General features: G+C 42.0%; 1 protein-coding gene across 5 annotated transcripts in view; it reads left to right on the top strand.

Moving 5' to 3' along the window:
- CGNL1 (cingulin like 1) overlaps positions 1-16,672 on the top strand; it is a 172,859-nt gene that overhangs the window by 66,963 nt on the left and 89,224 nt on the right. For all 5 annotated transcript variants that reach the window (XM_069596401.1, XM_069596397.1, XM_069596398.1 and 2 more), the window contains 5 exons: positions 48-142; positions 1,938-2,043; positions 4,268-4,369; positions 5,468-5,616; positions 11,395-11,530. In XM_069596401.1, coding sequence (XP_069452502.1) covers positions 48-142; positions 1,938-2,043; positions 4,268-4,369; positions 5,468-5,616; positions 11,395-11,530 — 588 coding nt within the window. The remainder of the gene's footprint in view (positions 1-47; positions 143-1,937; positions 2,044-4,267; positions 4,370-5,467; positions 5,617-11,394; positions 11,531-16,672) is intronic.

Below are 16,672 nucleotides of genomic sequence, written 5' to 3'. Positions count from 1 at the left end.
TCCTGGAAGCTTCATCCTGTGATCTAATAACAGACATTGTGTTCCAGGCCACACCGGATCTGTTAAAAGGCCAGCAGGAGCTCACTCAGCAAACCAACGAGGAGACGGCCAAGCAGATACTTTACAATTACCTCAAAGAAGGGTTAGTGATTTTCCTCCAAGGAGCGCAGTACTGTCCTTTATGGTGGGCCTCTTACTTTTCTCTTCTGAGACCTTGTGTTTTGTGCTTCCTTCCTGCCCTGTGTGAGCCATTTCAGCGTTCGGGCTCTGTGGCTGGAGTTTTCATAGCAGCATTTGAGACTTGGGTGGAGGACGGTGAAGAAGGGAAAGGAAATGTAGGGAACGACATCATACTTTAAAAGTTCAAAATGACTATGACTCTCTACTATTTTAGAAACAAATTCAGAGATAGGAAGACTATTCAGTTTTGAATTGAATCAGTCATTGACTTGAGTTTGCCTCTGTATATACAAATGTAATCAATCGTCCCTTATTATAAGTTACAAATAAAAACACTTCCTCTCCCCAGAGTTGACATTGGCGGGGAGCCCCTGCTTCCATTATTTTTAAAGCATGTATGAGTCATTTAAAAGCTGTGCTTTCCACTTACTTATCTGGGAAGGCTGAGTTTGAATAATCTGGTTTTCAGTCCTTACTTAGATACCAAATAAGCTGGGATTTTAGGCCAGGAATTTGAAGTTTCTGTTTCAGTTCTCTCATCAGATATGATTAAAAAGAAGAAAAGCTTTATACTCTGACATGACTGAAAGTCACTTGGCAAAAATACTCATTGGCATCAGAACACTTCATAGTTTTGTACTGTGGCTTACAATTTTCTGTCAGTGATGTAGAGCTGACAGAAATCATTCAAAATAAGATGGGGGTCTTTTGAAGGAAAAAATAGTAAAGAGATTCTTCTAACTAAGAACTAGTTATTAGTGTCTTTCTGTGAAGGGTTTTATCATGAGAAAATTAAAGTAGAAGAACTTTTAACATTTAAAATGGTTTCTCTACCTTCTTTTGTTTTTTTTTTGGCCCTTGATTTATTGAGAGACTGAGACAGACTTTAGTGGGAGGCACTTATTTAAGGAAACTTATTAACTTTTCTTAAGTGTCAGGTATGTGTGATAAAAGGTGCAGGGTGGCTAGCTGTTAATAGAACTTTATCTGACCATTACCTGTGAAAGTCTAGACAGAGGGCAGCCGTGTTGACAACTTTGGCTTGGGGGATTTATTTTTTTAAACAAAGGCTTAAACAAATTTAATATTATTGTGGAGCATTCATAGTGTCACACACATATAGGAGAGATTCCGTGTTGGAATAAATATTTGTCATTTAATTTAGGCAAGAAATAGATGACTAAATTTGTTTTGGATGTCATCTTCAAGCTTATTTAGTACATACCTGTGTCTCTTTCACACGTCTGGAAATGAAAACCTCTCTCCCAAAGCAAGTGGTAAAATGGAAAAAAATGCACTATCCATCCTGTTCTCACATGGGTTCTGTCTGAACCTTAATTTATTCCTCTTGCAGTTTATCTTTTTCTGGTTAAATTTTATTTTTCATTTTTGTCTGTGCTGTGCTGGGTCTTCATTGCTGTGCAAGGGCTTTCTCTAGTTGGGGCGAGTAGGGGCTGCTCACCAGTTGTGGTACCTGGGCTTCTCTTGTTGCAGAGCATGGACTTTAGGCATGTGAGCCTCAGTATTTGTGGCGAATGGGCCTTGTTACCCTGTGGCATGTGGAATCTTCCCGGACCAGGGATTGAACCAGCATCCCCTGCATTGGCAGGCAGATTCTTAACTGCTGGATCACCAAGGAAGTCCCAGTTTATCTTCTTAAAGGGCTTATTATTTGTGTGATGTGGCGCATAAAATAGTCTGAGACTAACGGTTATGCCTTCATTTAAAAAAATTTTTTTCTGCTGTGTCGTTTCCAGAAGCACCGATAATGATGATGCTACTAAGAGGAAGGTCAACCTGGTGTTTGAGAAAATCCAGACTTTGAAGTCTCGAGCAGCAGGGAGCACACAAGGAAATAATCAAGTAAGGAGAAGCTTGGTGCTTTGTAGAGGGCATTTCACATGGAGCATGGCAGGCAGATTGTTTTCTTCAGTCTGTACTTTTGGTTGCAGCAGGAAGTGGGGAGTTTGCTGTGTAGTAGGCAGTACCAAAGATGGAACAGCATGCTTTAACTGTTGGTAATTTGCACCCTGCCTTTTTTCTAGAAAGGTTTTAAGAAATTTTACTTTTAAAAAAATCTGTAAAATGAAACAGGACAAAGTGATAAGTGGTAAAATTTAGAAATGGAAAAGGAGACTAGGAAAAATGAAGCATTAGATGGAGAACCCTGGCATTATAGTAGGCAGGTTTGAAAGGTAAGTATGAATAGGCTTGGTCACAAATTCTCAAACTTCAGAGGATAAGAAATAAGAGAATCGAACTAGAGAATATGAAAGAGAGACTGATGGGGTGACCTGTGTGGGCTGAAGGGAGAGGAAGGAGTGCAGTGGGGCCAAAAAAAATTTTTTTTAAGAAAAACTGACTGTTTATAATTTATTGTATTGGGGACTTGGGACTATTGAGTTGGGACTTGGGAGATTTTTTTGGTTAAAGGAGTCATCTCTTATTTAGTGAGCATCTACTAAATGTTGGACATACTTTGTGCAGTGAAGGGAAGCGGGATTTATGAGGGAGGACTAAAATCTTGTCTCTCAATTCTGTGCCACCTTGACTTGGGCCCATTTCTTGCTTGGGCATCTTCCCTTTTCCCTTGTGGAGGGGAGCCGGTATTCTGCACTGGAAGGAAAGAGGAGATACCCAGAGGCAGGCAACAGGGAATATGTGTATAGCTTCTCTTTTAACTTTGGCAACATATGAATGAAGAATATTTTAAGACATCAACTATCCTTTTTCCTATGTTGTTCAGTATTCCCATGACTGCTGCTCTGGCATCAAATAAAAACATTTAAAAGTTGAATTGGTTAATTTATTACATATAACTGTTTATAGTTACAAATTTATATATTATATACTTATTTTTCATATATTCTGTTATATGTTTTGCTTGTAGGCAGGCTTTAGGAACTGAACAGTTTTTACAATTAGGTTAGAATGTTTTTGCTGAAACTTTTACATACAAATCACCATGACTGTTGCTCTTCATTTGCCTGCATATTATCTTGGAGAATGCATCCTTTGGTCTTGATGTTCAGATTGTCATTGTGGTCCCAGATGAATAGTATCCAGCCTTAACTGGGGAAGTCGGGGTAGCCCTTCTGGAGTCAATAACTCTAACGCTGTCTCAAAATATCATAGAATTCTCCCAGACAAGGGGGAAAGGCAGGGCATTCTAGGTAGAGGGAACAGCACAAAAAACATAAAATATAAAGAGATGTGCACTTGTCATGTTTAGGGGACTGGAGGTTGTTTAGTGTAGCTGGAGGAGGGAGCTAGGATATGGGGACCAGGTACCAGATAGGAAGGACCTTGTAAATCATGTCAATTTCAGGCAGAAGGTGATAGGTTAACACTGATGGACTTTTAAATGGTCATGAGTGGTATTGTGTTTGTAAAAATTCATTCCTTTGTAGCTTTTGGAGAGAGGTAAGATTAGAGGAAGGGAGACCAGTTAAGAAGCTGCTGCTTAATCAAGCCAGAGATAATGAGGTGAACTTAGGCCCTTAGACTTCTGGCTCCAGTCATAGCACTGTGACTGCTTAATTGTCCGCATTTTTCTGCTCTCTGTGTCTCACTTATGAATCTGATTATTTGCTGGCAAAGGTTTTGGAATTTTATATTTTGGTGTCAGTTAAGTGACTTCCTGCAAGAAGAACCTTCTCCCTTAGTAGGCTGAAACCATATTGGAAAGCAGAGAAGCAGGTAGTTTTTGTTTGGAAAAGAACAACCTACAATTTTTCTCCTTGGGTTAGGTTTATATTTCTGAGATGGATTGTTCTCATTTTGCCTAAGAAAATAGAAGGGCCTCTGTTGTTATTGATTGTTGGTTTCCGGTCTGCTTCCTAGGAGCAGATGAGGAAGTACATCATTCTAGGTTCACGCATGGCTCACACCTGGATTTGGGTACATGAAAGCCAAGACACTGCCTTTTCTGGTTTTCATTTCTGCTTTCCCCTCCCTTTTATTTGTAATTTTCTAACCACTTTGCTGGTTTTAGCCAAATCCTTTTGAGAAAGTCATCCTGTTAAATCTATGCAAGAAAAAAAAATAAAGCACCTTGAACATTTAATATCTTTGCGATTGATTATAGGCTTCTAATTCTTCATCTGAAGTCAAAGATCTCTTGGAACAGAAGAACAAGTTGACCACAGAAGTGGCAGAACTTCAGACACAGCTTCAACTGGAAGTCAAGGTACCTGTGATTTTTCTTTGTACTATTTTATTCTTTTCTATCTTGATTGATAGAGTATTTTAAGTACCTTGGGTTGTCCAAGTGAAATGAAAACAATTTTTTTCTCAAAAGAAACTTTCTTCCCATTACGAGCAAATTCCTGTAAATTTAATTCTTATTTTCTGAAGACTTTTTTTTTTTTTAAGTAACCGAAATCAGGGCTGCAGATGGTGACTGCAGCCATAAAATTAAATGACGCTTGCTCCTTGGAAGAAAAGCTATGACCAACCTAGACAGCCTATTAAAAAGCAGAGACATTACTTTACCAACAAAGGTCTGTCTAGGCAAAGCTATGGTTTTTCCAGTAGTCATGTATGGATGTGAGAGTTGGACTGTAAAGAAAGCTGAGCACCGAAGAATTGATACTTTTGAACTGTGGTGTTGGAGAAGACTCTTGAGAGTCCCTTGGACTACAAGGAGATCCAACCAGTCCATCCTAAAGGAGATTAGTCCTAAATATTCACTAGAAGGACTGATGCCAAAGCTGACACTCCAATACTTTGGCCACCTGATGCGAAGAACTCATTGGAAAAGACCCTGATGCTGGGAAGGATTGAAGGTGGGAGGAGAAGGGGATGACAGAAGATGAGATGGTTGGATGGCATCACCGACTTGATGGACATGAGTTTGAGTAGGCTCCTGGAGTTGATGATGGACAGGGAAGCTGCAGTCTGTGGGGCTGCAAAGAGTTGGACACGACTGAGCGACTGAACCGAACCAAAGCATGTAGAGAATGTTGGCTTTGACAGAGTAACAGAAATGCTGTTGGATTCAGATAGGCAAATTGGAAACTAAATATATATAAAATGTCTGGACTCAGTAGTAGAAATAGCAGAATGTGATTAAGATGTGTTTGTGTTTTTCTTTTAGAAGTATTACAATTCACTAAGTGTTCAGTATTCTTTCTAGTTGCGAACTCCTATGGCTTAATCGCACAGTTCCATCAGGTTGTTTAATAATCTAAGTGCAGAGACATGGAGTCCATCTGAGATTCAGGATTCAGTGGGGGTGACATTAATGTACAGTGGATGTGCTTTAACTCACACACATTTGTTTTAGAATCAACAGAACATCAAAGAAGAGAGAGACAGGATGAAAGCAGACTTGGAAGTGTTGCAGAGCCAGCATGACAGCAAGGTGGAGGAGAGCACTGTGCTGCAGCGGCGGCTGGAGGAAAGTGAAGGGGCACTCCGGAGACACCTGGAGGAGTAAGTGTGGGCCCAGAGTCTCCCCTCCCTGCCCCAGGCTCCTGAGCCCACGGAGCCAGATTCTTTCTGTCCATTTAATTCTCCGCAACCTTCCAGATCTTCACAGGGGCTGCTGAATCTGCCTTTTCTCCCTCTTACCCTTGCAAAATTGTAAGACCAGTGACGTGTAGATGGGTAAGCAGAATTGAAAAATTATTTGTGCACCACAAAGGATGTTTTATAAAATTCTAGCCCGTAAAGTGGATCTCATGGCAGGTAAGTGAGCAGCTAGGAATTCTGAGTGTTTTATCTAGAGATAGTTTAAGAGCCTGAGTCCAATCTCTACAAAGCAATGTCATGTGACCTGCACAGTCTTCTGCGTTCAGAGTTTTATCTTGGACAATGCTGGCTTTTGTGACCAGTGCTTATACTTCTTTTGCGTCTTTAGAGAGAGAAAGTCAAGCCCAAATGGCCCTGCCATTTTGTTGTATTAAAATCTGTGACAGTGGATATTTTCTTCATTTCAAGAGATTTAAAAGAGAAAGATTAGTAATAGATCCACCACCGTTTTTTCCCCTACTTGCTCTTGTTGCACAAGTTCCCCATCCTATCTAAAGAGTCTGTGTAGATGAAAACCTGTCCACATGTAGAAATCCATGAACAAGACACCAGAGAGCCCACAGTTATGTGATTGTTGGGGTTCTAGCAGTGATTTAAGAACATACGAGTGAAATGCTTGACCCAGTTGTGTGAGGAGAATGTCTAAATGAATGTGTATGTCATATGAACAGATCTGGCATATACAAAGGAATACTTTGAATACCTCGTTGTGTGTTTTATATCTGATTAAATCTGTGTGAAATACAGAATGAGCATGTATAGCATGTGGGACGTCTGAATGTGTGAGCTGCATCTCAATAAATTGTATTCTGATCTGAAAAAAAAATTCTATGACAAAAGGACTTGAAACGAAAGTCTGAAATGAATGGTGCAGTGAAGTCCACTGGCTGTGACAGAAGCCTTATGTGAGAGGTTAAGCAGGAGTAAAATCTAGAGGGAAATTCAAGAACAATGCGACATTGTATCAAAAAAGCATTTCATTACCTTTGCCATTTTGATGGTGTGGTGTGTGCTTTTAAAATATTCTTAGAGGTTAATTTCAGAAAAGAGGTTGAAAAGAAAAAAACCCTGAAATTTAGAGTGTAGTAAAGACTTTACTGTGTTTGAGTGTCTCCTGGGGAGGTGCAGGTCAGCAGTGGCCTGCTGCAGGGGAGGGGCTCTGGGTGCAGTAGACCTGGGTATGGCATAAGCCCTCTTGGAGGAGGTTGCCATTAACCCCACCATAGAGCCCCCAGAACTTACACAGGAGTGTGGAAACACACTCTCGGAAGGCACAAACAGAACCTTGAGCACACTAAGACCCAGGAGAAAGGAGCAGTGACCCCACAAGAGACTGACCCAGACTTGCCCGTGAGTGTCCAGGAGTCTACGGCACAGGCGTGGGTCGGTAGTGGGCCTGCTGCAGGGCTGTGGGCACTGAGTGTAGCAGTGCCTGCATGGGCGCTTTGAAGGAGATCTTATCTTCATTACCTCCACTATAGTGTGAAAGTGAAAGTGAAGTCGCTCAGTCATGCCCGACTCTTTGCGACCCCATGGACTGCAGCCTACCAGGCTCCTCCCTCCATGGGATTCTCCAGGCAAGAGGACTGGTGTGGGTTGCCATTGCCTTCTCCAGGGGGATCTTCCCGACCCAGGGATCGAACCCGGGTCTCCTGCAGACTCTTTAACCTCTGGGCCACCGTAGTTTGTCTTCAGGTCAAGTAGCAGAGGGGGAACACAGCCCCACCCATCAATAGAAAATTGGATTAAAGATTTTCTGAGCATGGCCCTACCCATCAGAACAGGACCCAGTTTCCCCCTCAGACAGTCTCTCCCATCAGGAAGCTTCCATAAGCCTCTTATCCTTCTCCAATAGAGGGCAGACAGACTGTGGTTTTCAGTCACAGAAAGCTAACCAGTCTGATCACATGGACCACAGCCTTGTCTAACTCAAGGACACTGTGAGCCACGCCCTGTAGGGCCACCCAGGACAGGCGGGTCATGGTGGAGAGTTCTGACAAAACGAGGTCCACTGGAGAAGGCAATGGCAAACTACTGCAGTATTCTTGCCTTGAGAACCCCATGAACAGTATGAAAAGGCAAAAAGGTAGGATGCTGAAAGATGAACTCCCCAGGTCGGTAGGTGCCCAATACGCTACTGGAGATCAGTGGAGAAATAACTCCAGAGAGAATGAAGGGATGGAGCCAAAGCAACAACACCCAGTTGTGGATGTGACTGGAGATGAAAGTAAAGTCCAGTGCTGTAAAGAGCAATATTGCATAGGAACCTGGAATGTTAGGTTCATGAATCAAGACAAATTGAAAGTGGTCAAACAGGAGATGGCAAGAGTGAACGTTGACATTTTAGAAATCATTGAACTAAGATGGACTGGAATGGGTGAATTTAACTCAGATGACCATTATATCTACTGCTATGGGCAAGAATCCCTTAGAAGAAATGGAGTAGCCATCATAGTCAACAAGAGTCCAAAATGCAGTACTTGGATGCATTCTCAAAAATGACAGAATGATCTCTTCATTTCCATGGCAAACCATTCAATATCACAGTAATCCAAGTCTGTGCCTCATAGAAGAAGAAGTTGAATGGTTCTGTGAAGACCTACAAGACCTTCTAGAACTAACACCCAAAAAAGATGCCCTTTTCATTATAGGGGACTAGAAAGCAAAAGTAGGAAGTCCAGAAATACCTGGAGTAACAGGCAAATTTGGCCTTGGAGTACAGAATGAAGCAGAGCAAAGCCTAGTAGAGTTTTACCAAGAAAATGCACTGGGTCACAGCAAACAACCTCTTCCAGCAACACAAGAGAAGACTCTACACATGGGCATCACCAGATGGTCAACACTGAAATCAGATTGATTATATTCCTTGCAGCCAAAGATGGAGAAGCTCTATACAGTCAGCAAAAACAAGACTGGGAGCTGACTGTGGCTCAGATCATGAACTCCTTATTCCCAAATTCAGACCTAAATTGAAGAAAGTAGGGAAAACCACTAGACCATTCAGGTATGACCTAAATCAAATCTGTTATGATTATACAGTGGCAGTGACAAATAAATTCAAAGGATTAGATCTGATAGAGTGCCTGAAGAACTATGGACAGAGGTTTGTGACACTGTACAGGAGGCAGGGATCAAGACCATCTCCAAGAAAAAGAAATGCAAAGAGGCAAAATGGCTATCTGAGGAGGCCTTACAAATAGCTATGAAAAGAAGAGAAGTGAAAGGCAAAGGAGAAAAGGAAAGATATAAGCATCTGAATGCAGAGTTCCAAAGAATAGCAAGGAGAGATAAGAAAGCCTTCCTTAGCAATCAATGCAAAGAAATAGAGGAAAACAATAGAATGGGAAAGGCTAGAGATCTCTTCAAGAAAATCAGAGATACCAAGGGAACATTTCATGCAAAGATGGGCTTGATAAAGGACAGAAATGGTATAGACTTAACAGAAGCAGAAGATATTAAAAAGAGGTGGCAAGAATACACAGAAGAACTTTACAAAAAAGATCTTCATGATCCAGATGATCACAATGGTGTGATCACTCACCTAGAGCTAGACATCCTGGAATGTAAAGTCAAGTGGGCTTTAGGAAACATCACTATGAACAAAGCTAGTGGAGGTGATGGAATTTGAGATGAGCTATTTCAGATCCTAAAAGATGATGCTGTTGAGGTGCTGCACCCAGTATGCCAGCAAATTTGAAAAACTCCGCAGTGGCTACAGAACTGGAAAAGTTCAGTTTTTGTTTCAATTCCAATGAAAGGCAGTGCCAAAGAATGCTCAAACTACTGCACAATTGCACTCATCTCATACGCTAGCAAATTAATGCTTAAAATTCTCCAAGCCAGGCTTCAACAATATGTGAACTGTGAACTTCCAGATGCTCAAGCTGTATTTAGAAAAGACAGAGGAACCAGAGATCAAATTGTGTACATCCGCTGGATCATCAAAAAAGCAAGAGAGTTCCAGAAAAACATCTATTTCGGCTTTATTGACTATGCCAAAGCATTTATGTGAATCACAACAAACTGAAAAATTCTTAAAGAGATGGGAATACTAGACCACCTGAGCTGCCTTCTGAGAAATCTGTATGCAGGTCAGGAAGCAGCAGTTAGAACTGGACATGGAACAGCGGACTGGTTCCAACTCAAGACAGGAGTACGTCAAGGCTGTATACTGTCACACTGATTATTTCAATTATATGCAGAGTACATCATGAGAAATGCTGGATTGACGAAGCACAAGCTGAAATCAAGATTGCCGGGAGAAATATCAATAACTTCAGATATGCAGATGACACCACACTTAAGCCAGAAACGAAGAACTAAAGAGCCTCTTGATGAAAGTGAAAAAGGAGAGTGAAAAAGTAGGCTTAAAACTCAACATTCAGAAAACTAAGATCATGTCATTCGGTCCCATCACTTCTTTGCAAATATATGGGGAAACAGTGAAAGACTTTACTTTCTTGGGCTCCAAAATCACTGCAGACAGTGACTGCCACCATGAAATTAAAAGACTCTTGCTCCTTAGAAGAAAAGCTATGATCACCCTAGACAGCATATTAAAAAGCAGAGATATTACTTTGCCAACTAAGGTCAGTCTAGTCAAAGTGATGGTTTTTCCAGTGGTCATGTATGGATGTGAGAATTGGACTATAAAGAAAGCTGAGCACCAAAGAATTGATACTTTTGAACTGTGGTGTTGGAGAAGACTCTTGAGAGTCCCTTGGACAGCAAGGAGATCTAACCAGTCCATCCTAAAAGAAATCAGTCCTGAATATTCATTGGAAGGACTAATGCTGAAACTGAAACTCCAATACTTTGGCCACTTGATGCGAAGAACTGACTCATTTGAAAAGACTATGATGCTGGGCAAGATTGGAGGCAGAGGAGAAGGGGACAGCAGAGGGTGAGATGGTTGAATGGCATCACCGACTCAAAGGATATGAGTTTGAGTAGGCTCCTGTAGTTGGTGATGGACAGGGAAGCCTGACGTGCTGCAGTCCATGGGGTCGCAAAGAGTAGGGTACAACTGAGCGACTGAACTGAAAGACTTTACAAAATAAAAAAGGTAAAACAGCTGTGAGTTTAATTTGGAACAGAGGTTGGCAAACTTTTTCTCTCAGATAATGTTTTAGAGTTTATGGACCATACCATGTGAAATTGTTCATTTCTGCCATTGTATTGTGCAAATGACCATAAGCAATACATGAATGAGCATGGTTTTGTTCCAATAAAACTTTATTTACAAAAGCAGGCAGTGGGCCAGATTGGCTCACGGGCCATAATTTGCTGACTCTACTGGTCTGGAGTACTGAGGGTGGGGTTGGTACAAAGTGGCTTTAGTGAAAACATTTATCATAAAAGTTGTGCTCTATGGCCTAATTCCTTATCTTCTCTATCCAAATTCTAGTACCCTGTGGTCTCCTTTTGGGGAAGAAATATCACTATATAACCTTTCCCATTACAATGGCTTGTTCTCATTTGTCTTCTCCTTGGGCAATTAGACTGCAGGTATAGTTCTTACCAGTGCCTTTCTGGTTTATGATATTCACGGAACAGAGAATGGGAGGCTACTTGGGAACTTAGATGACTCTACTTGACCATTTGAAGGTCTGAAAGCAGTCTGGATGAAAATAAGCAGAGACCAAGAGAATCTCTCTCATGGGTTTCCTTTTCTGCCAGGCTGTTCCAGGTGAAGATGGAACGAGAACAGCACCAGACTGAAATCAGAGATCTCCAGGATCAACTCTCGGAAATGCATGATGAACTGGACAGTGCAAAACAGTCCGAGGACAGGGAGAAGGGGGCTCTGATCGAGGTAAGCTGGGGCTGGGTGGCAAGAGGGGCCCTGTCTGTCCGGAGGTGTGGGGTGGGTTGGGGGTCCGTTGTCTGCTGTGTGCTTATTCTATTGGTGAACATGGTTCCCTTTTGTGAGAGCATCATGTGTTAACTCGTATAGAGTCCCAGTCCAAATCCAACAGTTGCCAACATGTTTCCGTATTTACTCCATTTTTTCTTCTTTCCGGCCATTCAACTTTGTTTGTTTTTTTAAAATTCATGTATCTATTCATCTTGATGAACTTTTTCAAGGGAATTTACAGATAATACCACATTGCACCCCTAAGCTTTTCAGCATGCATTTATGTAGGTAATTCCCGTATAACTACAATATTATTATCATATCCCCTTCATGGATCACAGCCTTGTCATGGCAAAGTGGCTTGCATAACTCAGTGAAGCTATGAGCCATGCCATATGCAGGGCCACCTAAGATGAATGGGTCAAAGTAAACAGTTCTAACAAATTGTCCGCTGGAAGAAGGAATGGCAACCCACTCCAGTATTCATGCCTGGGAAATCCCATGGACAGAGGAGCCTGGCAGGCTGCAGTCCGTGGGGTCACAAAGAGTCGTGTATGACTGAGTGACTAACACATGGTTACACATGGTACACAGCAGCTGTGATATGAGCTTCAGTTTTGGTGATGTGTTTTCAGGCGGAGGCTAATAATGAGAATCTCAGGAAAGGGAAACAGAGCACATCTTTTCTTAAAAATGTTCCTGGTGTTGCTGGCTTTCTGGTTATTTGCCTCTTTCTTGTAATAGGAGCTGTATCTTCCTCCACTGCCTTTCTGCAAGATAAGTTCAGACACAGTGAGCTTCTTTCTCTGTGCCAAAATGGGTTTCTCTCCATCTGGAAAATTGTCCTCACTATTTTTATCAATTTCCTTTGACATGTCCGTGACATTTAAAAAATGATCTGTGGCTTTTATATCAAATTAAATAGACCCCATCTCCTCATCACTTTCAGTTTATTCTTCATATCTTAATAAAAAGTGGCCAGGGGGAATCTGATAACAGATTATAGTTATAGCCAGCTTTTCCACTGGACTTGGCTTAGAATAGACTCTTAAACTCAGTGAACATTAAACACTTCTGCTTTTGAATGCTTGGAAAAGCTTGAATACCCTGTATTTTGTGAGGCCTGCATAATACACAAGATTTTTCAGGAAATATCTTTTAATACTGTACATTCTGTTAAATGACATTGGGCCTCTATATGGAGTCAGTATGAAAAGAGGATAGAATCATTATTTAAAAAAAAAAAGATTAAAGGAGAGTAAGAAGAAAGGAAGACATAATAGAAAATGCCTATTCTCTTAGGATAAGCCAGATATTAATAATTGACCAAGAATAGAATGACTTTGTTATTCTTAAGTAACCAACTGATGGTTTTGAATTTCTTTTTAAATTTAAGATACAAAAATAATTATAGCTCAAGTAGTCAGTCATTCCTTTGACCCTGAGTATGTTTCCCTTTGTTTTGGTAGTGATGGGTAAAAATGAGACCTCTCTCTAAGCTTCATGACAGTGGGGTTCTCTGATTACTGAAGATCATCTCTGATGGGAGCCTATAGTGTTGACAGATGGGCCAACAGAATCCTATGGTGTTTTATCCCTGACATTTATCAAGATGCAAGTACTTAGGTATCATTAAATATTCTGGTTATGAAATCATGTTGGTTTAGGGGTAGACTGGTGCTCAGAAATATTATCTCTAAAATAAGTATAAGCTTATTTTGAAGTGATGTTACTGAATATTATACACAGTAAAGAAAATGATGATTCTCACCAGCTGTGCTGCAATTTCTAGGCCATCTTTCTGTGGAAAAAATGACACAGTTCTTTGTCAGCTGTACGTTTTTTTGAGGGGAGGGCATACCATGTAGCATGTGAGATCTTAGTTTCCTGACCAGGGATCAAACCTGTGCTCCCTGCAGTGGAAGCAAGGGGTGCTAGCCACTGGACTGCCATGGAATTCCCATTTCTTTTCTCTCTTTTATGTTTGATTTTTGGATTGTCTGCTGTAGTTTTGATATATGACCTTTACTTGTCTCTTCAGTGAGCAAGGGCTTCTGTGGAAGATGTTCTGTGGACTTGTGAGTGGCCACTCTGGATGTTCTGGTCTGTGTCTTTCTGTGGCCCTACTGTCAGGACAGCCTCTGGCTTATTGCTGTGAACAGCCAGCTCCCAGAGTATGCTTCCTTTTCCTTTCACCTTTCCTTGTTGTCATCTCAGGTTCTGGGCAAGTTTCTTTGCTTCAGTTTACATAGGTAGACCTCCTTCTAGGCACTTCCAGCTGGATCCAGTACCGTTTTCATTTGCATCCGAGAGACAGAGCACAGCTACACTGCTTGCTTCTCAGCCTCTTTGGAGCGTGTAGTTTTGTTGTCAGGCCTGCAGAGGCTGTACAGTGAAGAGAACCAGCATTGTTATCCAATCTGGGTCCCATCTTGGCTCTATCACTTATATGCTGGGTAATCTTAGGCATGTTATTAATAGTATTTCAGAACTCCAGTTTTTTTTTTTTTTAATTAATGAGAACAATAGTATTCATCTCCTACGATTTTTAGAAGTGCTTAGCATAATTCTTATTATGTAGTAAGTACCAAATAGTCGGTCTTTTTAGCCTACTCCTCCCCATCCACCCCAAATATATATCCATACTAGGTCTTTATCTCCTGTGGCTTCATGTGAAGCTAGCCTAGATGTGTACAGGTTTTGAGAGGCTGATTCTGCCTTTGTTTTCTTTGATGGGAGTCTGCACACTGGCACGTGCATCTCTGGTGGCTGTTTGCATATATTTTGAGGTTTATATGTTTTCCTCTTGCATCCTTGGTGGCTCAGTGGTAAAGAATTAGCCTGCCAATGCAGGAGACACGGGTTTGATCCCTGGGTCTGGAAGATTTCTGGAGAGGGAAATGGCCACCCACTCCAGTATTCTTGGCCTGGGAAATCCCAGAGACAGAGGAGGCTGGCGGGCTACAGTCTTTGGGGTCGCAAAGAATCAGACACGACTGAATGATCAGAAAGCAGCAATATGTTTTCTCTCACTTCTTTGCCTTAATATAATTGACAGTGAAGCCTCAGAGGTGATGAAGTTTCTGAAATCTCCCTGTGCCTTTTGGTCTCTACCCTGGAAAGCTTCAAGTACTACTCAGTGATACGGTGAGGTGTAATCTGATTGGATTTGTACAGCAGAGTCCATTTAAGCAGCAGCCCCAGTCACAGATAACAGCGTGTTGGTGTAGAATGAACCATAAAAACTTAGTTTCTTGACATGCATTGGTGGCAGTACACAAAAGGCAACATGAAACACAGATATATCCTGGAAAAGATAAGTGTGGGAAGAGGAACTGCGTTATCGTCAAAACAGCTGAGGAATGTGTGAGAGCGAGAGCGGGAAACAGGAGCAGGCTCACAAGGGCTGCTGTGAAGAAGCCGGCAGGAGGCTCCAGGAAGACCTAGAGTGGTTGCCAGTAGCAACAGTGATGTGTGTGTGTGTGTGGGCGTGTTTCTAATAGCCCTGAACTGGACAGTGGAAGCTACAGGACATCTCCTTAGATAAATAGCAGAACGGGGTATATTTTCATAAAATTTGCTTATGTGTTTTGTGTTTGGTGTTTTGGAAGAGTCAGAGTTGCTCTAGTTACCTGGATGATTCTCTGGAGGTTTCTTCTGAGCTTATTAATGCCTTCTAGCTAGATTCTTGAGGAACTAAGTCTTAGTCTGGGCAGTGCAGCTCCACCCTGGAATTGCAGAGGCTCCCCTGCTTTAATGGGGCTTCCCTGATAGTTCAGCTGGTAAAGAATCTACCTGAAATGCATATTCGCTGGAGAAGGGATTGAATACCCACCCCAGTATTCTGGCCTGGAGAATTCCTTGTGGTTGCAAAGAGTCCAATACGACTGAGTGACTTTCACTCTCCCCTGATTTAAGGTATGTGCATTCCCTACAGCAATGGTCCCCAACCTTTTTCACGACTGGTTTTGTGGAAGACAGTTTTTCCACAGACCAGGGCAGGGTGGGGGGGTTGATTCAAGTGCATTACGTTTATTGTGCACTTTATTTCTATTGTTGTTACTTTGTGATATAATTTATAATAATTATACAACTCACCATAATGCAGTATCAGTAGGATCCATGAGCTCATTTTCCTGCAACTAGATGGCCCATCTGGGAGTTTTGATACGAGTCTGCAAGCAATAGATTTATTACTGTCTCTGTGCAGTCAAACTTCTCTGCTAATAATGTGTATTTGCAGCTGCTCCTCAGTGCTAGCATCACCGCTTTAGCTCCAGCTCAGATCACCAGGCATTAGATTCTCATAGGGAGTACACAACCTAGATCCCTCACATGCACAGTTTACGGTAGGGTTCATGTTCCTATGAGAATCTAATGCCACTGCTGATCTGACAGGAGGTGGAGCTGAGGTCATAAGGCCGGCGATGGGGAGCAGCTATAAATACAAATGAAGCTTTTCCCGTTGCGCACCTCCTCCTGCTGTGAGGCCTGCTTCCTAACAGGCCACAGACCAGCCTCGGCCTGTGACCCGGGGTTGGAGACCCCTGTCCTAGAGCAAAGGAAGGAAATGCCATTGTCAGTTGTTCTTAAATTGATACAGTGTCACCCCCTCATCAGTGACCCACATCTTGAATGCAAAATAGTTTTCTCTCTTGAGACCTCAGTTCTCAGGTGACAGCCCTTCCTCCAGTTCTATAGGAGCTCCAAGAGGACAGGATGTGTATTTACTCATGAACTACCAGTGAAAGAATGGATGAGTTTAGAATTCTGACGTCTCCAGACTCTTGCTGTACTGCCCATGCTAATATATGCCCAGAACAGGCCTGCTCCCAGCTATCACTGATCCACCCATAAAAAATATAAATCAGATCTGTTTTCTTTTCAAGAAATGGATAATCTTGTGAGTGAAAGTCGCTCAATCGTGTCTGACTCTGCAACCCCACAGACTGTACAGTCCTTGGAATTCTCCAGGCCAGAATGCTGGAGTCAGTAGCCTTTCCCTTCTCCAGGGGATCTTCCTGACCCAGGAATTGAACCAGGGTCTCCTGCATTGTGGGAGGATTCTTTACCAGCTGAGCTACCAGGGAGGCCCAAGAA

The sequence above is a fragment of the Ovis canadensis genome, chromosome 7, assembly GCF_042477335.2.
Source record: "Ovis canadensis isolate MfBH-ARS-UI-01 breed Bighorn chromosome 7, ARS-UI_OviCan_v2, whole genome shotgun sequence".
Lineage (NCBI taxonomy): Eukaryota > Metazoa > Chordata > Mammalia > Artiodactyla > Bovidae > Ovis > Ovis canadensis.
This window is presented reverse-complemented; position numbering and strand designations above follow the sequence as displayed.